The sequence below is a fragment of the Drosophila kikkawai genome, chromosome 3L (genome assembly GCF_030179895.1).
Source record: "Drosophila kikkawai strain 14028-0561.14 chromosome 3L, DkikHiC1v2, whole genome shotgun sequence".
NCBI lineage: Eukaryota > Metazoa > Arthropoda > Insecta > Diptera > Drosophilidae > Drosophila > Drosophila kikkawai.
Window position 1 is genome coordinate 25,260,408 of NC_091730.1, and position 23,676 is coordinate 25,284,083.

Consider the following 23,676-nt stretch of genomic DNA (forward strand, 5'->3'; position numbering starts at 1 on the left):
CTTACCACCCCCCCCCCCCCCCCCCCCCTTAAGAACATATCCACAATAGGTTTGTCAAAATACTTATGCCACGTTAAAACTCGATGCCGCATGCTTTCCTATTAGCAGAAAGTAAATTCTATCGTAACCAGCATAAAATTTGGCATGCATTTAGATAAACCTACCTTCTTTATTTTGCTCATCGATTATCACCGTTATTCGAAGATTTTGAGCAGGGCGGTTTTGTCAACATAATTGTGCCGACTAGTGTAATCACTGCCTGTATTTTTTAGTATTTTTTTAAGCGGACGTTGGTATATTTAATTGATTCAGGAGCGGTCATGCTGGTCCAAAAAATTGTGTAGGTCGCCGCCCGCGAGTAGTTAATAGAAAATTAATCCAAATTGTATGAATAATAAAGTGCAAATTCGCCCAATATTAGAAACCAAGTTCAGGCGTTGATTAAACACTTTTTGCAGAGAACAGAAGTTTTGGACTTGTCGCCAGTTTCTGGGAAAATCAATCGCCCGACATTCTTTTGTTGTTCTGCTGCTGGTTGTGTGTGTGCTTGCGAAGCGGCTGCAGTAGTCTGGCTTTCAATCAAAGACTGGGAAACATTGGGAGTTGTCGTGGGACATTGGCTTTCACTTGAAGTCGAAGGCACCCAAATACGGCTGCTAGTGAAAGCTGGCGAAGATTTCTTTGCTCCAGGTCGTTGTTTAGACGCGTGCCATGGCCGTTAGCTTCGAAAAGAATCGGTCGCAGATCGTGGCCGCTTGGAAGGATGTGCTGGACGACAAGAGCGGTACTAACTGGTCTCTGTTCGGCTACGAGGGTCAGACCAACGAACTGAAGGTCGTGGGCACCGGCGACGGCGGAGTGGAGGAGCTGACGGAAGACCTTAACAGCGGCAAGATCATGTACGCCTTCGTCCGCATAGAGGACCCAAAAACTGGCCTCAACAAGTACTTACTCATCAACTGGCAGGTGAGTAAGCGCGCAATCTTATCGCCGCACGCGTAATCTCACTCTGTTTGTTTTTCCCGATATCCCATCCAAAGGGAGAGGGCGCACCTGTGCTACGCAAAGGCACCTGTGCCAACCACATCCGCGACGTAGGAAATATGCTTTCAGGGGCCCACCTGACTATTAATGCCCGGAACGAGGATGACATCGACTTGGAACGGCTCCTCAAGAAGCTGAGCACAGTGAGCTCAGCTTACAGCTTTAAAGAGCCGCGTGGAGTATTGGAGGAGCAGAAGGCGCCGGTCGGAACCAACTATACCAGAGTCATTCCCACCAAAGAGCTCAACGCCAGTGTCATGCAAGACTTTTGGAAGAAGGAGGAGGCCGAGGAAAAGCGGCGCCTGGAGGCGGAGAAAGAAGCAAAGCGCGTAGAGCTGCAAAAGCTGGAGCTGGAACAACGCAGCCGCGAGGAGAAGGAGCATAAGGAGCGAGAAAAGTTGGTTATAAGTACCACTAAGCTCCAGCCGGCCCATGTCCCCATAAAAACGTGAGCAAAACATTCCTTAACATGTCTAACATTGATCTATGTATAATGCGCGGTTTTGTTCACAGCTCCCCGCAGCCACTTAGTCCGGAGAAAACTGCACCAGGATTTGCCAATAATCTGACAGACGCGGAGCGCATGCGTCAAGCAAGAAACCAGGAAGCCCGCGAATTGATTGGCTCGCGTGTCGGTGCTGCCAAGGCCATGTTCACCAAGCATACCAGTGAGGGCCAGCTCCAGTCAAAGTAAGATGGCATTTTACCTAACTTATCCCTAACTAAGCTATTCATCTGGAGTACAGGCTCAACACGCAACCACCAGCGAAACCCGCACGCAACTCTATTGCCCAGAGGATAAACGTATTCAACCAAAATCAGCCTCAAGACGCATCTGTGCCTTCGCCACCACGCGCAGTGTCTCCCACCCAACCGCTGCCGGTGGAGACTCCCGCATCAGTTTCTGCTGCTCCTGTGGCCGCCGAGGTTGTCTCGACAATTGCCGAGGCGGAGGAGACCCAGCCGGTGGACGACTTGCCGCTGGCCCACGAGAGCGAGCAGTTCTCGACCATCAAGCGGTCGCCGCACAGCAAAACAAACTCACTGCAGTCGCAGTCCCCCGATGAGACCACGTCTTCCAATGAAACGGACACGGCTGTATACCAGGAGCAGGAGGAGGAAGTCCGCACCAAAGTGTCGGTCACTGTGCAGCAGTCTCAATCGACGAAGACCAGCGGCCTTACCACGTTAGAAAGGAATGCCCGTGAGTTTCGCGTCCCCGTGCGCTGCTATTCAACTAGCTACTTCCCAGCTACTAACCGTATATTGCAGTGACGGATCTGGTGAACGAAGACGATTTTATTTGTCAGGAGAGCCTCGGCGATTTGGGTCTGCGAGCCCGCGCTCTCTACGACTACCAGGCTGCCGACGAGTCGGAGATTACGTTCGATCCGGGCGATGTCATTACACATATCGATCAAATCGATGAAGGATGGTGGCAGGGCCTGGGCCCTGATGGAACCTATGGACTGTTTCCGGCAAACTATGTCGAGATAATAAACTAGGCGAGTTTCCAATTGCCAAGCAGCTGGGAAATCTACACCAACAGCAGGCAGCTTTTAGCCCCTGCATTTTAGATCCGGACTATAGCTACTTAAACACTTTGCCCGTACTACACACTCTTGAACAATAATGGGATACACCTAAAAGAGATTCAACGATGACTATATGCGACTATAAGATTTTTATCGTACATCACGCCTCTGTTTTTTACCACATATACATACATACATATATACATATATCGTATACTCCTGCCAACCATACCATTCATTTGTTGTTCCCACTTGTGTATACATACATATTATACCATTGTTTTGGCTTTGCTTGCAGAAGCCGTGTTGCGTCCTTTTAAAATGTTCTTAAGATATCTAATATATAGGGTCTCGCCACTCAGTCAGTATTTAAGATGCGCTCCATCCCAGATCCGGGGCTTTTTGTATGCATATTGTAATTGGAATACCGATAAACATTATTTAACCTTTCGATAATACATTTTGGTAATTGTGCAACAATAAAAAGTTTGGTCAACAATATCTACATTTATTCTCGCATTAATTAGTAGCATAAATAGTTTAATCTTAGTTGTTCCACAAGTTTTTGTTTTCTCCTTTGTTTAACAATTTAACTGCAGCAAAGCCGTAAGTGGTGCCCCGTTGGTGATGTTGGTGTGTTTTTGGGTGTAAGTGGCGGTAGCAACCAAGCACAATTGCTGTAGATTTGTATGAGATCATACGGCCACTTGCTGTCCCTAGGCGGCTGTCTGACACAAAATACGTATAAAAACTGGACTCGGCTTCAAAATTATCATCATGGTGATATATCGCTTAATCATAATCAGCTCTTTAAGATGCATGTGGGGCAAACGAATTACAACAAAATCACTTCGTTATGTTAACTTCCGAATTACGTTTATGCAGGCACTTTTCTCAATATCAAATTCCTTACTAGCCTATTCTACATATGGGGTGCATGACGCCTGAGGATGAGTGGGATGAGTGTTTGTCGCACTCAACACTGCTGTCACATGAGATTTGCATGCTTACATAGTACGAGTGTGTCGCGTGTGCATCCTGCTGCGAATTTCTAGCAAGGACGCATATTGCTAGCTCCGTTTTCATTCTGATCCACTCCGAATCCTGTCAAGTCAAGTCTGTCCAAATGAGTCGTGTCGATCTCCTCCCTGTCACTTAAATTTGGTTAATTTTCGTAGCTGCTTCGAAACGGTTGTTTTGTAGAGGCGCTGTGTTCATCATTCCGACGTCGATGTGGTCGTCCCTGTCTGGGCGACATTCTGGCTAGCGGCGACCTGCTCTGCAGGCACTGCTCCACTGGTCTCTGGCACTGCGGTGTTTGGTGGCGGCGGCAGGGGGATGGGCTCCTGGATCTTCGTTGCGTCCTGCGGCTGTGGCGTCACTGGCTCCGCAACTTGCGCCACAGAGTCTGAGGTAGCAGCTGCCTCCGTCTGGACCGGCTCTTCTGCGGTGGATGTTGCAGCTGCTGCCCCCGACGCTGCCCGCGCGTTCTCCTCGGCCTTGGCCTCCAGCACATTAATCGACGCCTGAATGCATCTAAAACGAAAAGGCTGCGTTAGTCAACAAATATTGACCATCGTCGTTGGGGGGACTTACTTGATGGCTTCTTTTCTGGCTAGGCGTATGCTATCCTTTCCGTTCGTGTCGATGGTGTCCAGCTTGAGCAGGTTGCGCGTCAGCATCTCGTCTAAGTAGACGTATTCCTTGTCCTGGCGGGTGCCCTTGAACTGCTCCACCTTGCCCATTAGCTCCAGTACATCGCGCTGAATGTCCTGGATCTTATTGATTGAGTCTAGGGTATGCGGTGTCTGCGGCGGCAAGCCAGCGGCTCCCTCAGCAGCAACTCCTGCCGGCAACTCCTGATGAGTGTTCAGTGGCGTGGGCCGCTGTTGCTGCGCGAAGTGAGACTGGGCCTGTGTCTCAGCACCCTCCTGGGCACTGGGAGGTGCACTTTGGGTGGGGATCTCCTTGTGGGCGTTGATAATGGGCTCCGTGCGACCTTCTACGAAGATGGGAATAGTGCGTATATTTGTGCCGCCAGGAGTCTGTGGGGCCGGTGGAGGAGTCTGCTGCTTCTGTTGGGGATGTGTCTGTTGCTGGGGCGCATAGTAAGACTTGAGCGGCGGCTGCGGCTGCTTTTGCCCTGGATATTGGTGTCCCTGAATTGGCGGACTGGTCTGGGTTGCGAATTGCTGCTGCTGAGCTCCAGGCGAAGGCATTGCACGCTGATGTTGTTGCTGCTGCTGGTACTGCAGGTTCTGTTGCTGCTGCTCTGGTGGAGGGGCGGAGTGAGCCCGCAGTCCCATGTCCTGCTCGGCGGCACTCTTAACGCCCATGTCGACAGTATTGCGCAGTCCATGTTGGCTCAAGTTGGCCGACGGCGCACAGTCCACCTCCGAGCGCCCAGCGGGATCCTCAGTCTGGATGGCAGCATCGCAGAGCCGCTTGGAGGGGGACTGCGGCACTTGTTGCTGTGGGGGTACACCGTATCCCGGCTGCGGCATTTGCTGCGGGGGCACATCGTATGCGCCGTATGACTGTTGGGGATATTGCTGAGGGTGCTGCTGTTGCGGCGGATGTTGGGCCACATGACTGGCGCCCGGAGCGCCTCCACGTCTAGCCCCAAATCCGTCAGGAATATACTGGCGGAACTCCGATGGCAGTCGGTTGAAGAAGTCGTCCTCGTGCTCCATGTGATCGTTGGTGCCTCCGGCCATGCGGCCACGTCTCCCCATCGTCGAAAACCTGGGAAAACCGAAGTCTGCGTCGTCGAAATAGGATTGAAAGGCATCGTCAGCATGAGCATTGGGACCGTGTAAACTGCTCCTCTTACGTGAGTCGCCGAAGCCAGCAAAGGGGTCATGCATCCTGCCCAGGTGGGAGCGCGGAAACATATTATCCATGTCCATGTCCGGTTCGAATCCAAAGGTCGGCTGCAATCACAGAGAGACAGAGAGAGAGAGAGAGGTTGAGCTTTATAAGTACGAACGTAAGGGAGGGCAGGAAAAGTGCAAATTGTTTGGCAAAGTGGGCGAATTGTTTATAAATAACAGGTGACTCAGAGCCCCAGGCGGTGTGTTTGTGTGGGCAAAAAAGACAACAACTAGCTCGAATGGCGAGTGATGTCAATGCGAAGTGAATGAACAGCTGTTGGAGAACGATGGAGGAGGGAGTGGAGCCTACCTTCCCGTCTTTTCAAGCACCCGACTTAATTTGTTTATTTTATCAATGAGCACTGCTGCTCGACAATTATTTCGCTACTCGTAGTTTTGCGGTCAGTCCGCTTTGTCTGGCTCTCAGTTTGCGATTTCCGTTCGCTTACGTGACGCACTTTGTCCGATTGTTTGGCTGCGAATGAGGCGAGTAGCCGGCGCAGAAGGTCTTTTAAGGCGGCTGTCGCCCACTCCCGGACCTGCTGGCTCGTTCTGGCTGCTTCTCGCAGTTTCTCTCTCAGAGTCAGAGTTTTGTTCAAGTCTCACTTGGAGTGTCTCCCATGAAAGGGCATTGGGTATGGGGTATGAAGCACACGATTTCTGGGAAACCACAGCTATGTACATACATATATGTGTTTATTGTAGGAAGCAAAAAAAGGTTTTATTTTAACTTGTATTTTTTGATGAACATTTTATGCTCGATCAAGAATAGATTTATTTTAAAAACATAGATTAATAGGCTGTAATATGAAAATGAAAAATTTATTCTTGAGAAAATACATTCATATGGTCTAATTAGCTGGGAATTGAGTAAATTTTACATATTTTGCCTTCTTCACGGTTCTTCTCGACCATCCCACTGTAAAAGCTTGCGGATGACGTTCAAAGTAACGTCAACGTCATCGACGCATCTCGTTGGCCCCCGCATAGGTTGGCCAAAAGTTGAGCAACAAAACACCGCCTACGATTCGTATTAGACAACTCAGAGATGTGCACACACATGGGCAGCTACATCACATATGTCTGTATATTACTGTTCGCCTACAGTGGAAATCACAGTCGTACACAGAACTTAGTCAAGAGCGACACAGACTGAGAGACTCGACGCCGAAAAAGAGGAAAGAGAACGCTTGCCAGAGCGAGCGCCACTTGTGTGTTTTCTTCTAGAAATTTTCAAATATTTTCAACCATTTGTTCTTGATAGATTTGGATGGCTGACTATTAGATTAGGCCCCCAAAAACAGCTGTACTTTTTGACTCTGGTAAAATTCCGCAAGTGTTGCGGCATTAATCATACGCACCGTTGGCCGGTCCAAGAGAGAAAGAGGGAAACAACTTTAGAATTCACCCCCCCCCCCCCCCCAGAAAGACTGACAGCAACTGCTTTTCAGATTTTGAGTAAATTTACGCAATTCCTGCCTTTTATTTGGCGTTGTTTAATGATGCTTTTTTGTATTTATTTATTATCTTCAGCATTTCCATCGCGGTAAGTGTGCCCGCCAGTTTATATATATGCATATATGTACATATATTCTAGAATATTCAAGAATTTATATAGATATTCTGCTCAGTGTCGCAGCGAAATAGACGTACATATATACATAAATACATAAAAGAAAGCATTTTCAATTGCTGATTCGAAATTGGTCAACAAAGAGCTCCCGACATAAAAGCTTTTAAAGTCATACAGCTAAAAATCCAAAAAGTAACTTGATGTCCATGGGTATCGCCAAATTCAAAACTTAGTATTTACGGCCTCTGATCAAGAAAATATAAACTCATTCTTACATTCAAAGTAATAATTAGTAATTATTAATTACTCTACATCACCGTACATATTCGAGAAGATTACCAGAATGGCAAAATGATTTTATAAGAGGCCAAAGCTAACATTTTTGACTCAGTTCATTTTTTATATAATTTTCTGACAATTTTATGAAGTATTTAATTTTTCCTAAGATATGAAGAATTCATTTTGCTTGACTCTTTAAGATATATTTAGCCGAAAAGGCATTGATTGATACTTTATCTGCTCATAATTATTGGGAATATTTTCCCGCTCTGATTCTTAACAATACAACTTTTGCTCCTTTTTTAAAATTGGCTGGACTTGAGGAATAGACAAGGCTATAAATCAAGTATCAAGTAAACAATAGAATTTTAAACTTAGTTATCCTGATAAAACCTTTTTTTAACTATAAATATATTGTGAATTTTATTTTTATTGCCATTATAGTAATTTGATGGCAAAGAAAATAAAAGGTATGCCTTTACATTGCTTTCAAGTAAAGATTTTAAAAGGGGAACCAAGCGATTTCATAGAAGGTGTCCCCTTTGGAGAAGCTCCACTGTGTGAATTTCCGCACCAAAAGCGAGCAACAAAAACAATGACACAAACATGCGATCGAGGTCGAGGTTGGGGCCGAATCTGGAGGAGACGACCTTGCCTGGCGCCAACCTTGGAGCTCTCTCATTCCCCTGGCCCGAACGGCCATTGGCGGCTACTCACCTGAAAGTGCTGCTGCTGCTGGCTGGGGGGAACCTGCTGGAACTGCTGCCTGGGCGATCCGTACGTCGCTTGGGGACTCTGGAAATGGGGGTGTTGCTGATGCGTCGCTTGCTGCTGGGGAGATCCGTAGGCGCCGCCGACGTACTCCCGGTTGACGGGTATGTTGACACCCGATCCGGCGCCTCCACCAGGGGCCCCGTTGGCGCCGGCGTTGCTCTGGGCCTGGCTGGGGGTCATCACAGTGGGCTTCATCTCGCTGCTTCTGCCGTACCTCGTCCACTACCGAATTCGTTTTAACAAAGCGCCTCGCTGCGTAGCGACAATTTTTTATTTATTTCTTTCGTTGATACTTGGCTCTGACTTTTCGTCGGCGACTATTTGTCGTGCCAGTTGTTGAGATTAATTTTTGGACGGGACGCGTCGACGACTAGTAAGCGGGGGCGGGGAGCGGGGTGGTGTGCGGTTGCGCGGGCTCACCTTGAGCGACGACGCGTGCGACTTGTTCTCGTTCTGGTATGTTCCGCGAGGCGGCGCGCGATTTCTCGCTGATGTACTCCTGTTACTCCTGCTATCGCAGCTCTGCTGCCCCGGAGTGTGATGTCACTTTTGGCCACACTTTCTAGCGGCCGCACACAGACACAGGCACTTTTACTTCCACTTTGCCTTTCAGTATTTCCGCTGCAAGCTTTTGCCGCGCGCTCTCGCTCTCTCGAGTGTGTGTGCGTTCGCTTTTCTAAATTCAATTTAAAATATATATAGATTTTTTATTTATGCACATTGCCGCCGACCCACACACACTGGCGCACACACTATGATTTGTTGCTGTTCGCTGTTGTTTGCCACATCCACGGCGATTGCGTCCACGGCGTCTTCACGCTGCCAAAGTTGTTCGTCGACTGAGCGCCATCGTCTCCATTCGCCATTCGCCGTACGCCTTTAGCAGTTAGCCAGCCCCAATGTGGCGCTCTCGGCGCTGCTCTCTGGGCCTCTCCGAGGGCCATGTCAGGCCAGTGTGGCCAAGTGTGTGTGTTCCTGTGCCCGTGTAAGCTTTGCTTGGCTTCCTTAAGGCCTTAATTGGTAAATATTCCACACTGTCTCACGGGTCTCGGGCCTCGCTCCGCGCTCTCCGGATCGGGACGGCGCTCCAGTTCCCGCTCTCTGGGTGCTCCGATCATTGCAAAGATACACACACATCAGACTTATAAATAGACGGATGTGGCTATTGGGCTAGAAAGTTGGTCGAGAGCGGCTCTCTGAGACGCATTCCTCGGCGGCATTCGCATGGCTTCTAGAACCGTAAGCCTGTCGGGCCGCCTACATGTTCGCCAGCACACGTATTCTCGTGTGTACACGTACTGATGTACAGATGTATGCAGATACATATGTATCTTCATCGTCATTGCCGCCAAAGTGCAATTGAAAAAAAGAGATACGATACGAGAAACAAAAGCAGAGCCAGTAAGCAGTTGTCGTCGCCCACTAACGAGTCCAATCAATCGATCAGTGACTAATGATCCACGTTTTGCAATACTCTGCGCGCACTTCGCCAGCGACAGAAAGTCTTCTATAGCCACCCAGTGTCGCCCACCAATCAGCTGATTAACGTCAGTTTGTTTGGCCAGCCGTTCGCCTTACTTACAAATTTATGTTCGTATGTACATACATATGTATGTACATATCTTGTGAGTCATCCAATTGAAAGCACATTTGGGAGACTAGATAAATAATCTATATATTTTTTATATGTGGATGTGTCATAAACAATCTATATTTTAATATGTGCATGTGTATTTATTTTAAACATGATCTTCAACACTCGACATTCCTGATCAGTATCCATAAATATGTAAATACAGCAAAAAAATATTAAAGGGTATAAAACCTTCGTCATGTTAATTTTCTTTGTCGGGTATTTCCGAATCCATACAGTGGCTCAAAGGTAATTCGCTCAAGAATTTCAAAAAATTTTTAAATGTATTTATTAAATAAACTAAAAGTTCCATTTAATTTAACAACATATTCATTAAAAAATAGTGGTTTATATAGGAGTTTATATGCCCTTGCAGGGTATTATAATTTCAGTCAGAAGTTTGCAACGCAGTGAAGTATATGTATGTACATATATTATAAATTTAAATGTTGAAAACACACACAAAACAGAGTTTCATTACATTTTGACAGTTACAGTTTTACATTCCCAGCTTTACATTTTCTCTACATCTACCGATCGCTTCTATGACAGCTATATGATAAAGTTGTCCGATTTTTATGAAATTTATACCAAAATTCTACAATAATAAAAAAAACCTTATATATCAGAGTATATGAAAATACCTTGAAAAACAACGAAGTTAAAATGTTTTTTCATATTAATCTCCCGATCGTTCGTATGGCAGCTATAAGATATAGTCGTGCTATTTTCATAAAATTAAAACCGAAAATCTGAATTAATATAAAATGGCCATATCTCAAAAATTGTGCAAAAATGTTGAAAAACAGCCAAGTTATAATTTTTTTCAAAAAATTTATCGAACTATTGTATGGCAGCTATATGATATGATAGTCGTCTGATCCGGCCCGTTCCGACATATATAGCAGTGAGAGTATATAGAAGAGCAAAATTTCATTCAGATAACTATTAAACATTTTATTAAATTAAAGTTAATCTAAACTCTCTTTTTAGTTTAATTTATGAGGCTATTTTTATACCCTTCCATGGTATTATAATTTTAGTCAGAAGTATGCAACTCAGAAGAAGAAAAATTGTAACAGTCGTATTTTCATCTACTTTGAGATATGGCCATTTTGTACTATTTCAGGATTGGATCGAAGCTGTGAATGTAAAACTGTAAACCCGTAAAAATGAAAAAATATAATTTATATCTAATTGAAAACTGCAAGGGTATACAGCATTCGGCGAACAATAAGTTTCACATTCCAACTTCTTTTAGTTGTTATTCTTGTTGTTTTTGATCGATTTCGAGAAGCTTGATCTTATGTAGAAGCAACTCAAAAAGTATTTATACACGTTTACGTCATAAGTATTTATACATAAAATTAAATTTAGTTTTGCTTAATATTAATCTTCTGTTTAGAAAAAATCTCGTAATAATAAAAAGTATAACATTTAGCCTGGTTAAAAATTGAGATGTAATCAAATTAAAGAGTTAATTTGGACAAAGAGCCTGCTATTTCGAGTACAGGAGCTCAATGTTTTTGAACTTTTCAATAATCTTTCGACCTATAATATAGCAAACTGCTTTTAATAATGTTAATGTCAAAACTAGATAAATGCCATTATAAAACTACAGGAACAGATTTCTTGAAAAGTTTTGTAGGCATCCATTCCCTGTGGTACTGAGTATCATTACGTTGCAGGATCCAAGCAATATTTGGAAATAGTCTAATTCCAAACAAAAAACCATGAACATTCAAAATATTAACAAATCCAGAGTGATTTCAAGTGATATTAACGAGTACCACATCAACAAATCGAAAATTAGATAAGACTACTAAATACTTGACAGAGCCACTGTGCGGATTCAGAATAAATCCTAATGCTGAAATGGTTTTAGTTGCGTGCCTCAGGTTCAGTACCAGTGGCAATGGTCGCCGCAATAAGTACAATACAAATTGGGCTGCGGAGAAGTGAATACGCAAAGAGTTCTTTTCGTACTGATTTTATTGGATACTGCATGGGGTTTATATACATGTTTTCGGGTCAAAGGGTATTTACTTAGGTCTACTTTTGGGTTACATGGGTTTATCCTATAAAAACATAAACAGCTGGATACAGCCATGGGAACTACTTAGATAACTAATTCCTGTGACGTCTGCATGCAAATGGTGTGAAGAACGTGACCGATCGCGGGATTCTTGTTTATGACCCGTAATCACACATGTGTGCGCGGACCTGCGTGACCCGGGTATCGCGAGTTTCCCGAGTTTATTTAGGTAGATGGGCAGCGTCCAGATGCAATCTTATCAATAGATGGCTGGTGGCAGCTGCGAGCAATTATCTTCTTGACGAAATTGTACATTCTCCCGCCCGTTGAACGGATGTTCAACAATCATCAATGTTGACTGTAAACGGTTGACTTGCGAGAGTAGCCATAGTTGCAGACGTGGTATGGCCTCGTTGATTTTGGTGAGTTACTTGCCATTTTTTAACGAAATGAATGATGCTAATAACCATTATGAATATTAGTCCAACATAAATGGCGATATGATGATGCTCAATAGGTGCAAGACTATGTGGTAGCCTGAATGTGTCCTTCGGGAACAGTTCTATTTTTCTTTGTAGCAGCTCATTGACATTTAGAGTCCTTACATCGATGGAATCCGTAGTATTGGAGCTCTTTGTCACAGTTTCTGTTAAGTCGATGTCTCCAAAACGAGCATCTGATGCTTGAAGTTTAATTTCTGTGGCTTCTCGTGTCGTAATTGTCATTAATGTATTTCGAATTGTACAGCCACCTACAAATCTTATAGGTAGTTGGACCTTTTTCTTATGTTCTTATGGTGTATATGTACCATATGTTCTAAATGAACATTTTTAATCATCTAAAGTCAGCCTTCAGAATATTTTGTAGAATTTTAAAAACATTAAAAAAAAAAACTAATTCGTATAAAACACAATTTTTTTTATGTTTAAATATCTAATATAATATAAAAGTTAATTATATATGCTGATCAAAAACAAAGTAATAAGTTATAAATTATTTCTAATAACAACTTTAATATCTATACAAATTATAAATTAATTTTACAAAACGGCATTCTCTCGAAGTAGACAAAAATAGGATGAATAAAAGCAGAGTAGTTATAATTTCCTTTCTATAAATTTTCTATTCTTTTTACTATATGGTCGAAACGGACAGACGGACATGACTAGATCGTCTGTTGATGCTGATTAAGAATATATGTACAGCTGTGTTCACTGAAATAGCAGTGCCCACGGACCTGCACGTTCAAGATTGGAAAATTCTGTTACAAACGCTATTTTCATAAACAATTTTTTCATAAAGGCTTAGTGTATTTAATTATTAACAATACCACAATCATTTAATTTAGGTAACATAAACCTTATAGAAGATATAGCTAATAACAACAAGAAAGGTCTATATTATGCCGATCATTGAAATAGCAGTGAAAAACTAAAATTCTTCATAAATTTAAAAATATCGTATAAGAAACCTATTTCTTCTTAAATTCTAATTAACTATGATCTAATATTTTGTTAAATAGCATTTCGAAGCTATCACAGCCTCATACCTGGGTGGCATGGAGTCCACCAAGTCTTAGCAACGCTTGAGGGGATTATGGTCTCATTCCTCCTGCACAAATCGCCAAAGCTGCGGCTTAGAAGTCGGAAACTTCTTTAATACGTAGCCCTTGATGTCCCCCATAAGTTTTCGATCGGAATAATATCCGGGGACTGTGCAGGCCATGACAGTGCATCCACTTTTTCATTAAGAACCCACTCCTTGGCCACCTTGCTGGTATGATTAGGGTCACTGTCCTGCTGAAATGTCCAAATTAATGGCATATTTTCATCAGGATACGTCTGCAAGACAGTTTTTAATATTTGGACATAAACATAATGGTCTTTGATCCCACCGATCATATATACGGGACCTACAACGTTGTATGAAAAGTATACCCATACCATGATTTTTAGGCCACCGTGTTTTACTGTCTTCAGCGTATGGTTTGGGGGGTACTATGTATTTGGAGGTCGACGGACATATTGTCTTGTCCAATTCCACCAAATAAAACCAGTTTGGAGTCATTTGTCCAAAGGATATTACGCCATTTGAATAGTGGCAGTTCAAGTGGCTATTGGCGAACTCGGATCTGGCCTTGATATGCCTGTAACGAAGCAGTGACATTTTCCATGGACTTCGCGAATCTAAAATTTATTCAATAAGTCCCCGGCGAATGGTCCCATGACTGATTCCCATGTCAATTCCCGCTCATATATCCCTGTAGGATGCAAAAGGACGAGCTTTGCTGAAGCGAAGTACGCGTCGAGCCTATATAATTGTGGTTTTGCGAATCGTACCTCGGTTTTTTTGGGTTCGGTTCATATTTTATGACTTATAAACTATTTTAAAAGAACAATTTGAAAGATTTAGGTGTATTATAGTATAAACTATAATAACGACCGTAATTAAACTCATTTTGCACAAAATTAAAAGAAATTTCTGCACTTTTTGCGAAAGAAAATTAAAAACTGCTATTTCAGTGATCGGCCAAAACGAGCTGCATATGTGAAAAAATATCAATAAAACATAAAAATAGAACAAATCTAACGGAATTTTTTCTCGATTCTTATCTTTATGTTCCATTTTACAAAAACAATGTGCAATAGATCAGCTTGCAAAAAGGAATATGTACAAAAAAAGGTTTTGAAGTTGTTCCTCTTGTCTGGAAAGGTAATTACAAAGTGACAGGACTGCTTCTGTCCCCACTAAGCGCTAATCTTCGTTAGTAGTAAATATATAAGTGCTATTCTACCCAACATCGGCCCAATTAACCGTCCCATGAACGTCTCTGCAAGCGGTGGTTATGGATTTTGGGGTCATACTTTGATTATTGTTCGAGCGTTAATTGCCCACCGCCAGGTGCCACACCATACACAAAAACCTTGCCATTCGCCCCCTCCATTATATAACTGAATCAGAGGTTTTTACGCACTCTCTCGCAGCTCCTTTGTAAGCGAATTACTCTCGCGGCTCTCGTACCACGCTGGGCTTTGAGTGAGTTTTAATTTTGGCGCCCAGGCAAGGCGCAGACTCGGCGCATTTCCATTCATACCCGCGGCCATCGCTGCCGCTCAAGTCCGACTCCGAGTCCTGGCGAGCGCTTTCGTGGCCATGCTCAGCGGGAGCCGTGCTCAGTCTGTGACCAACGCTCGAGCCGATTTGTTTGGCGCCCGTCTCCAGGACACTCAACTCTCGCGGCGGCTGCAGCTCGTTTTTACTTTCCTTCACAATTTTCACTGCGTTCCTTGCGGCCTGGCTTTCCTGTTTCCTGTTCCGCCATCGCTACTGATTCCGTACCTTTGCCGCCCAGCTCCCGTTCCCCTCCGACGAGCTCCGCCCTTCGCTACGGCACGCAAAAATGGCCAGGCCGTAGTCAGCGACAGTTTAACTGTCACACAGTTCGGTTTTGTATTCACACTGAAAGAAAACAGGCGCCGGAACGAAGCCGCGGCAAAGGGGAACGAGTCCAAATTTCGCGTTTGCGGCCGCCGCTTAGGGGGCTCTGGTGCCGTGATATAACAGGAGTTGCCACCCACCTGCTCTGTCCCTTTCTCTCTCTCTCTCTCTCTGGCACCATCGAAGTGAAAGTGGAAGTGGCAGTCGTCGGTGCCCCGTGCCGGGACCCTATTGACCATTGACCAGGAGGCGGGCGAAGGAGACACAACCGACCGCAGTGCCGAAGTTAATGTAAGTTGAGCGATTCCCTAACGGACTAGGTGACTGACCCATGCCGTATTCCCCGTAAACGCAAATGTCTTGAAAATTACAGTCGTATATGGCGCAATTTGCGGCTATTTCGAATATATTTTTTGTTGGTTCTGGCACGCAACTTGGGAATTAGCGGGTAGACCTCCAAAAATCTCCCTTCCGTTTCAAGAGCTCATAAGTGTTTTCCTTGTAAATCGGGCGCCAATGGCCGTGTGAGCTCAGGGCGTATGGGTAATGTGCCGTGAGGGCCAGGTCGTGGTCTGTCAGCCGGTCCTCAAAGCCGAATTGGTGTGAAAGTGCCCTGAAACGTGACTGGGGCCAACTCTGGCAGCCAGACCCAGCTCCGTGCCTGCTCATAGATGCGTTCGGGCTTAGACTAGACTAGATTGGTGGAACTTAATATTAACCAATTGAGATAGCTAAGGTTCTCGAGCAACAAAGTCCCAAAATATTGCCTACTTTTCAGAAGAAATGTCCGAATTGCAAAATCGAGAATGCAAAATCTTTTTAAAATAACTTTATCTGAGTGAGGACTGCATGTTAAAGGTCTATTCTTTAGACTCTTTCCTTTCCAGCAAGTCAACAAAAACAATGCATTTGAAATTTAAGATCACAAGTTTGTGTGTTTTGCGACGCATGTTAAGATCATTTGTTTGCATATCTTGAGTCTCGAACAATATAAAAAATACAAATTGTTAAGGGGAACAATCTACTTAATTTCTTCTTATCATATGAATTGAGATATACATTATTTGTATATGCATTTGTATATGAGATAAGTGGCTCGGGGTTTGTTATTATTACATAATAATTATAAACACTGTCCCATTCCAATCTGATTTCAGTGACAGCCATCAATTCGAATGTCCCATTCGTTTTAATTTCCCTTGTTGCACACTAAAAACATGGCCGACCTTTTTCCGCCACTCTCATTGCATATGTAAAACGAAATTAATATTCTGAGTCATGCACCTCACCCTCCTCCACCTGCCTAATTATTTATTTAAATTGAGTTTTGTCAGCCACGGAAACTTTCCTGGTCGAGTGTGGTTCATTACGCTCAGATTGTCACAATTCGGCTTTCCGAGGCACACGGCTTGGTCGTGAATGCAGTTAATTAGCTGCGACCTGTGCAGAACAGGTTCCGGGGAAAGTCGTACTTGAAAGCAGGATGCATTGGGAAATCAAGGCTGATGTCCCCCGCTTGGCTCAGATTATGTGTGCCATCATGGGTAGAGGTTTACGCCGATGGTTAAAGGCATCGGCGGCGGCGTAGAGGTCAAAATGACTCGGCGGCGGCGGCGTAGTAGTCAGAAAGAACCGGCGGCGGCGGCGCGTCAAATAAGGCAAAAAGGCCATTTTAATGAGTTATTTTTTTTTTTTTAAGTTTTATAAAGAACAATGACACTGAAGGCCGCGCTGAAGCTGCGCCGATGCCGCACCAGCGGCGCGCCGCGGCGCGCCGTTATTTTCATAATTTGGCGGCGGCGCGTCAAATAAGGCAAAAATCGGCGGCGGCGGCGGCGTGGCGCGGCGGCGTATATGTCTAATCATGGGGTAGGTGATGCCAGGCGATCCAATTTCAGTTTTATTGCCTCGGCGATTGCAACACTTTGTCTCTGTCATGCCCGGCGGCGAAAAAGGGTGCGGAAGGGTAGATAGGGGGTCGTGGGATAGCCATGCTGGATGGCCAGATAGCCAGTGGCCAGCTCAGAATAGTTGCTGGTATTTGTTGTGAGTTTGTTTAGGAGCCGGTCCAATGTTTGCCTCGAGCAATGACATCTTTGAAGCTTATGAAATCAACCAACCAACCAAACATCTTTTCTGAGGCCTGGCTCGAGTTCCTATACATGTTAATAAAGCATTTTATGGCAGCACGTGTCCTCCGGATAGAAAGTTTTGCTTGGTCGGCTTCTGGCTCCTGACCCATCTCCACGATTTTTGCCGCCTGTCCTTTGACATTTCCGCAGACAAAGCGGCGCTATTTTCTCGGCTCGGCTTCCCTATCCTCTCAAAAGTGGCAATCATGACTACGCACATCCCGTTTTAGCTATGCTGCTGTTTTTGGGAGTGAAGGAACACCCCTTGAATTTATTTAAAACTGCCTGTCTGGCAGAAAATGAAACACATATTATCGCTTGCCTTTACATACAGCAGCTATCGGTTATTAAAAACCTCAGCTTAAATAAAATTGAGAAAATTCTGGGAATGTTGATATTAATATTTCTATTAAAAAAGTTGAATACCCTTGGTAAGATATAATAAATCAATGGCTTATATCTTACAAAATTAACAGTTTGAAAATATTTTAAGCGTGATAAATTACATGCGTGATATGAATACATTATCAATCATTTTTTCAGGATCAGAGATAAAATTTTTTATTATTAATATTTACACTTTTCACATTGATGTTTCATACATTTAATTAGCTCTTTACTTAAGTTGATTTACAAACTCAGGATCAGGACATAGAAAATTTTGATCTTTTGAATCCGAGAGAGGGATATCGGTATAGAGTCATAATTGCTGCATACAAATTTGAAACAATTTTGTTTAAATGGTGAGGGTTTTTTTCTTGATCGAATTAGTAAGGATAGCTAATCGATTTAATTTATATCTAATTATCTGGTATTCATCTTCTTCGGCCCTAAAGTTGTCAGGGACTTCAACGGTCAAAGCCGAAAGTTAATTACATGCGAATGGCGAGTTTCTACTTTCTGTGTCAAAATTTCACGTTCACATTCCTGGCTAAGATCATTTAGATTGCTATCGTGCCTAACAGCGCTCTGTTCATCTTACACGTTCGGATAAAGTACAGGGAAGGCAGGAAATCGATTTGCTTTATGATAACTTTATCTGTATAGAAACCAGGATTCCAATAATAGTGGTGATTTTGTAAGCAAGTTGACAGATACAATACATATAAATATATATTTGTGTAGGCTTCCTTGAGCTTGTACAGTTTGTGCCCAAAGACAAAACTCCACACAAAAAAGGACTCAATTTCGCAGTCGTTGAGCTCCGCTGTGTCTCCTTTTACCACGTACCCATATGTCGCTTCGCTCCACCACCATTGACTCACCGCGCCAAGTGATGGAGTCATAAAGCGTCACCAGCCCGGGACTATCCTGCCGTGGAAGGCGCGGCTTCTGGTGCCGCTTGCATGTATTTTATTGCTCATGTAGAATGTCTAAACGATATAATTGACTGCCAGCCGTAGGAGGCGGAACACGAAATGGGCTAGGGACAAGGACGAAGAGCCCTACAGCGGCTAATTTATATGCATACACTATACGTACTTGCCCTGCTTCGGACGACATTGAGAGGGGAAAAAAAGCCCGAATTATAAGCCGATTGATGGGAAATGATAGTGAAAAAGTATTCGGAAAAACTCGCCATTTGGGGAAAGCGCAAAGTGAAAAACTTGGCAGCGAAGGCAGGTCCCACCGGGCAAGAGTAGGCGAAAGCGAAAGAGAAAAGAGCGGGAAATGATTTAATTTGATTAAAGTTTTCCATACATTCGGCTCGCTAACTGTCTGCGCCACTTTTTTTGCTGCCGAGCTTAGAAAAAATCGCCTTGGCAAGTGGCCCGGAAATGCAGGAGTGCAGAGGGGCGATCGACCACAATGCGATTTCTGGAGTCGGTCATGAATTGAATGGAAAAATGTTTTTCAATCATGGCCCCCAAATATTTGACCACTGGCTAAACCAATACGCTTCCCCAGACACAGGGACGTCCTCCGCGCACAAGCCAGACGGTTCCAGCTTGCGATTTTCCAGCAAAGCTTTGCTAATCCCAATATGCACAGGGTCCGCCGTGCTGCAGATAGAAGAAAGCGTGGGTGGGAACGCGGTGGCATGCCGAGGCGAGCCCGGTGTCACTGGTGCTCTATTCAATCGAATGCTGGCAGTTGGCGCAGACTATTTATAGGCACTGTGATGCTGATTGGATGCACTTGAAGTCCATGTCGCCGCTGTCCAAAGGATGCCAAGCAGTCATTTGGGCTGATCAATTGCCTCCGATAGAATGTGGAGAGGATAAGGCGATGCATTGACTACTCCCATTTAGTAATTTTTGCCGGCCAGGAAGCGGGGTGTGGGCATCTATTACTTGGCCAAGACAAGCTGACTGGGAAATGACAGCTCTCCTGCTAGCGCGGCACACGTGCCTTATCTGCTCCTGCTCAAGTGTGTCAGTCAATTTAATGGCCGTGGCGCGACGACAACGTGCCGGGAATGAAATTACAACAAGGCAACACTCTCCTCAGTGCCTCAAAGCGAGACACTTATGCAAATGAGGCGGATTCCAAGTGAGCCCATGGGAGGGGGGCGGGGCTCGATGCCCACGTCTTGGCTTTGTGACGAGGCCTTTGCCTTTGTCCTGAACCATAATGGAGAGCGAGCCTAACCAACTGTTGCAAGGCCCCAGCTCGACTCTAGTCGGCTCCTCTGGCCTTGCCTACTTTTGGGGGCCAAACAAGCACACGCCAGGTGGTGGCCTCTGGCATTTCGGCCTAAAGCTAATCCAAATCCCAATACCAGGACATTCCCCGGCTAATTGTCTGTCTGTCCCACTAATGAGATGCAGCTGAGCCACGACAGAGTCAACGTCAAGGCCGGCTTACTTCCGCGACGGAGGTGGCGACAAAGACATCCATTATGTCTCGGCTGCGGCGAAGTGGCGGCCATGGCCGTGGCAACAACTTGCCTCTTGCACTTGCACTTTCACCAGGGGCCCACAACAAATGCAATTCGGTGTCTCGTCCCCTCACATTTCCATTTCCCTCTGGCCTTCGTATGAATTTCCGACCTGAACTTGTCAAATAAAAGGATTCTCTTCCTCTCCTTCTTCTCGTTGCAGCACTGCTTTCAGGCCGATTCGTTTGACAATTGAGTAACCGAGCCCAACCTTTAAATGAAGAAACATGGGGAATGGCATGAACAAGGTAAGAAACAGATTTATCAACAACTCAAAATCAACTTAACTGGCTTAAAAGTTTTCACTAGCAACTACTTCATAATTGTAGCTACATTATCTACAATGCATTTTATCATACATCCGCCTACAACTAATTAAATCTGATTACATTTTCGGTTTTATTTCATTCGATTAAGAAAAAGAGTTGAGTTAGACTACCTAATAGTTAATAGGAACTTGTAGGTCCGAAGAGAGTAGCTCTGTGGGTCAGACAGAGATCGCACATTCTTATATATCTCTCATCTAAAAATAAACCATTTAATGCATTTTCACGCTGACAAACACGAAACTATCGCAAAATATTCGTAAACAAACTTAAAAATAATGTAAATCCAAGAGCTTAGATACGAGCGTTTAGAGTACTTCCAGTGACTTTATTCCAACTCAAAATATTCAAAACTCCCATAAGTATAGTTGTGGATTGAAATACATTTAAAGGTTTGCATATTTTGGGGCTTTCCAATTGATTTAAATCCAATGCCAACCCCGAATAATGACAGTTTTGCCAGAGTTTCTTTACTCTGGTACCACCATTTCTGGTCCGATTGTTGTCACGGCAACTGAAACTAAATAACATGCAAGGCTAATACTTTCACGAGCCTATAAACAGCACTCAAAATCAAACTCAAGCGGTATCTGATCGCCCCAAAATGAACTGGCACATGGGCCAGGTAACCTCGGAGCCTGGAATGTTCGTTAAATATTACCCTGTCCCTTTCATTTCAGGTCTTGCCGGGACTATACGTGGGCAACTACCGCGACTCAAAGGATCACACACAACTGGAGAGGTTCAAGATCTCGCACATCATCGCCATACATGACAGTCCCCGACGTCTGCTGCCGGTAGATATGCCTCTTTGCTGTTTGCCCACCAAAATATTAACGAATTTTACACTCAATTCCTTACAGGACAAGCACTACCTGTGCGTGATGGCCTCGGACACCCCGGACCAGAATCTTTCCCAGTACTTCTCTGTCTGCAACGACTTCATTCATGCCGCCCGCCTGCGCGAGGGAAACGTGCTCATCCATTGCCTGGCGGGAATGTCCCGCTCAGTGACCGTGGCCGTCGCCTACATTATGACGGCCACGCACCTCAACTGGAAGGAGGCGCTAAAGGTGGTGCGGGCAGGTCGCGCTGTGGCCAATCCCAACACGGGATTTCAGAACCAGCTGCAGGAGTTTGAGCAATTCAAGCTGTCCGAAGAGCGTCGCCGGCTGCGGGAGCGCTTTCCATCCTCGGCCCTAGAGCAGCTTGACCGAACGAAGGTCGCCACAGCGCTGGATAACTACCAGGAGCTTCTGCAGAACCGTGACATCTGCGAGGGCAACTGCTCCCGCGGCGAGAAGTGTCCCACAGGTGCGCATATGGTGTTTGTCAGGAACGGGGAGGGAGAAGACGAGGGCAAGGAGGATCCATTGGGTTCGGTCAAGAGGAGCGTGGCGTACACGCTGAGCTTTGCGGCGGAGAAATGGAAGGACAATACCTTTAATTCGGCATCCAGAGATTTGCACGATCCGTTAAGCAGCAGTTCTGGGGAGGACTTGATGGCAAACGTGCGGTACTACGAGGGATCCAGTAAGAACAAGGGCCGGTTCGTCAATAATATTGATTCGGAAGAGATGTCGAGTGGCTTTTTTTGTAACCCCCCGCCTTCGCCGCGGAGTGCTCAGAGACTTAAGAAACGACGCCAACCGAAATCCAGCCCAAAGAAAGCATAATTACAGATAATAAAACTCCAATGAGACCCGCAAGCTTTTAAATCTTTCTCTTTGATTTGCTTTCTATGTTGCAGGCGTCTGCAACATGGACCCCAGCAAGGGCTTGTTCCGACGCCGTCCCTCCAGCGCATCGACCCACTCGCGTCTGCGTGCTCAGTCCTCCAACACCAACGCTTCATCCAGCAGCCTCAGCGTGAGCAGCTTGGCCGCCCAGTCCTGCCCGACATCTCCCAAGCACTCGCCCCTGCCAATGGCACGCCGCTCCGTGGGCAGTGATCGCATCCCCGAAGACGAGATTGCCCTTGACCAGCCACCCAGTACCTCTAGCGAGGCCGCCGAGTATGCCGCCGCCTTCGAGGACGCCCGCCGAGAGCAGGAGCAGCGCTGCCAGCAGCAGGGCAAGAACCAACGATCCCCGCGGCCTGGTGGCTCTGCGACCGGAAACCCTCGTGTGAGCAGCGCCGGGAATCGGAGGGAGTCTACGGCGCGGGAGGATCACAGCTCTGCCCAGTTGCAGCGGAGTGCTAGCACGGTGAGCGGATTCGGAGTACGCCCACGGAGCAGTCCGGCGGGGCTGCACGCCTACACGGGTGAGTAGTGCTTTCATGGGCGTCGGAAGGGCATCTCGAGCCGTTAAAGATAATAATTCCTAGTCCATCGATAGGCTCAGTTCCTTCCTCCGTCCATGGGTCTCGGGTTGATCTCCGCGAGGCCGACAAGGGGTCGGCTATCTACCTGGGCTGCTCGGCGCCGAGGGCCTCCACACTGTCTATATCATCGTCAAGGGGCTCATCTGGAGGTTCAGCTCCGCCTTCCCCCTGCAATACGCCCCCTGCCAGTCCACGTCATGGCGTCAGAAGGTCTGGGAGAGAAGAGTCTCGACATTAATGAAACTATTTTTAACGAATCGCATTGAATTCTCCCACAGATCAACCAGCATGGTTAAGAAGTCAAGATGAAGACATGAGCATGTATTTCCTAAGCTGGACTTAACCTTTAATCCTTGGGCTGGCACACCTTCGCGACCAGCAGACTTGGTGCGAATCAGAGGACGAACTCCTTGCCGGGATTCAGTAGCTCCTCTAGTAAAATAGCTTACAGTTGTTAGACGCCACTAGCCACGGCTGCCGGCCCCTTCGTTGCTGGCTTTGGCTACCTAAAGTTGTTGATCAATTTATAAATGGCACTCGGCACTCGCCCTCGAGTGCAGCCTGAATTATAATCAAATGTTGCGAGTATATTTTTCAGAGACGCATTTAACAAGTACCGACATATATATACACATATTTACTGTATATTATATAGCGTATTTATTTATACGAGCAGATTTGTTGTCGGTCCTCTGGGCAGGACTGCTCCCAGTGGCGAGTGATTGCGGAGGCAGTCGAACAATAACTAAGAATTGTACATTGCGTATTTTTGATTAGATCCATTGTTGCAAGTATTTTGATAGCAAAGAAACCGAAGGGGCGAGACC

At 45.4% G+C, this 23,676-nt stretch overlaps 3 protein-coding genes across 9 annotated transcripts; 2 read left to right on the forward strand and 1 right to left on the reverse strand.

The window, feature by feature from the left end:
• The first annotated feature begins 304 nt into the window (after window positions 1-304).
• On the forward strand, window positions 305-3,084 carry Abp1 (Actin binding protein 1). Of its 2 annotated transcripts, XM_017181156.2 has the most exons (6): window positions 305-385; window positions 459-966; window positions 1,041-1,492; window positions 1,558-1,734; window positions 1,791-2,248; window positions 2,317-3,084. In XM_017181156.2, the coding sequence occupies exons 2-6, from the start codon at window positions 712-714 to the stop codon at window positions 2,547-2,549; spliced, it is 1,575 nt and encodes a 524-aa protein (XP_017036645.1). In that variant the 5' UTR covers window positions 305-385; window positions 459-711; the 3' UTR covers window positions 2,550-3,084. The 2 variants fall into 2 exon arrangements, with proteins under 2 accessions (XP_017036645.1, XP_017036644.1); XM_017181155.2 differs by having other exon boundaries at window positions 310-966.
• On the reverse strand, window positions 3,067-8,906 carry stv (BAG domain-containing protein starvin). Of its 5 annotated transcripts, none has more exons than XR_011444754.1 (4): window positions 8,022-8,906; window positions 4,176-5,512; window positions 3,591-4,115; window positions 3,067-3,523 (listed from the first exon to the last, which is right to left on the reverse strand). XR_011444754.1 is itself a non-coding variant. In XM_017181151.3 (4 exons), the coding sequence occupies exons 1-4, from the start codon at window positions 8,271-8,273 to the stop codon at window positions 3,797-3,799; spliced, it is 1,836 nt and encodes a 611-aa protein (XP_017036640.1). In that variant the 5' UTR covers window positions 8,274-8,905; the 3' UTR covers window positions 3,067-3,796. The 5 variants fall into 5 exon arrangements, 4 of the variants coding, with proteins under 4 accessions (XP_017036640.1, XP_017036643.1, XP_017036639.1 ...); XM_017181151.3 differs by having other exon boundaries at window positions 3,067-4,115; window positions 4,176-5,340; window positions 5,413-5,512; window positions 8,022-8,905; XM_017181154.2 differs by lacking the exon at window positions 8,022-8,906 and adding an exon at window positions 5,763-5,927 and having other exon boundaries at window positions 3,067-4,115; window positions 4,176-5,340; window positions 5,413-5,512.
• A 6,257-nt stretch (window positions 8,907-15,163) lies between these two features.
• On the forward strand, window positions 15,164-23,448 carry LOC108084785 (tyrosine-protein phosphatase vhp-1). Of its 2 annotated transcripts, XM_017181118.3 has the most exons (7): window positions 15,164-15,475; window positions 20,361-20,445; window positions 21,204-21,320; window positions 21,387-21,837; window positions 22,274-22,789; window positions 22,864-23,059; window positions 23,128-23,433. In XM_017181118.3, exons 2-7 carry the CDS (start codon window positions 20,425-20,427, stop codon window positions 23,156-23,158), a joined length of 1,332 nt encoding a protein of 443 aa, XP_017036607.1. In that variant the 5' UTR covers window positions 15,164-15,475; window positions 20,361-20,424; the 3' UTR covers window positions 23,159-23,433. The 2 variants fall into 2 exon arrangements, with proteins under 2 accessions (XP_017036607.1, XP_017036608.1); XM_017181119.3 differs by lacking the exons at window positions 15,164-15,475; window positions 20,361-20,445 and adding an exon at window positions 21,000-21,148 and having other exon boundaries at window positions 23,128-23,448.
• Window positions 23,449-23,676: the final 228 nt, after the last annotated feature.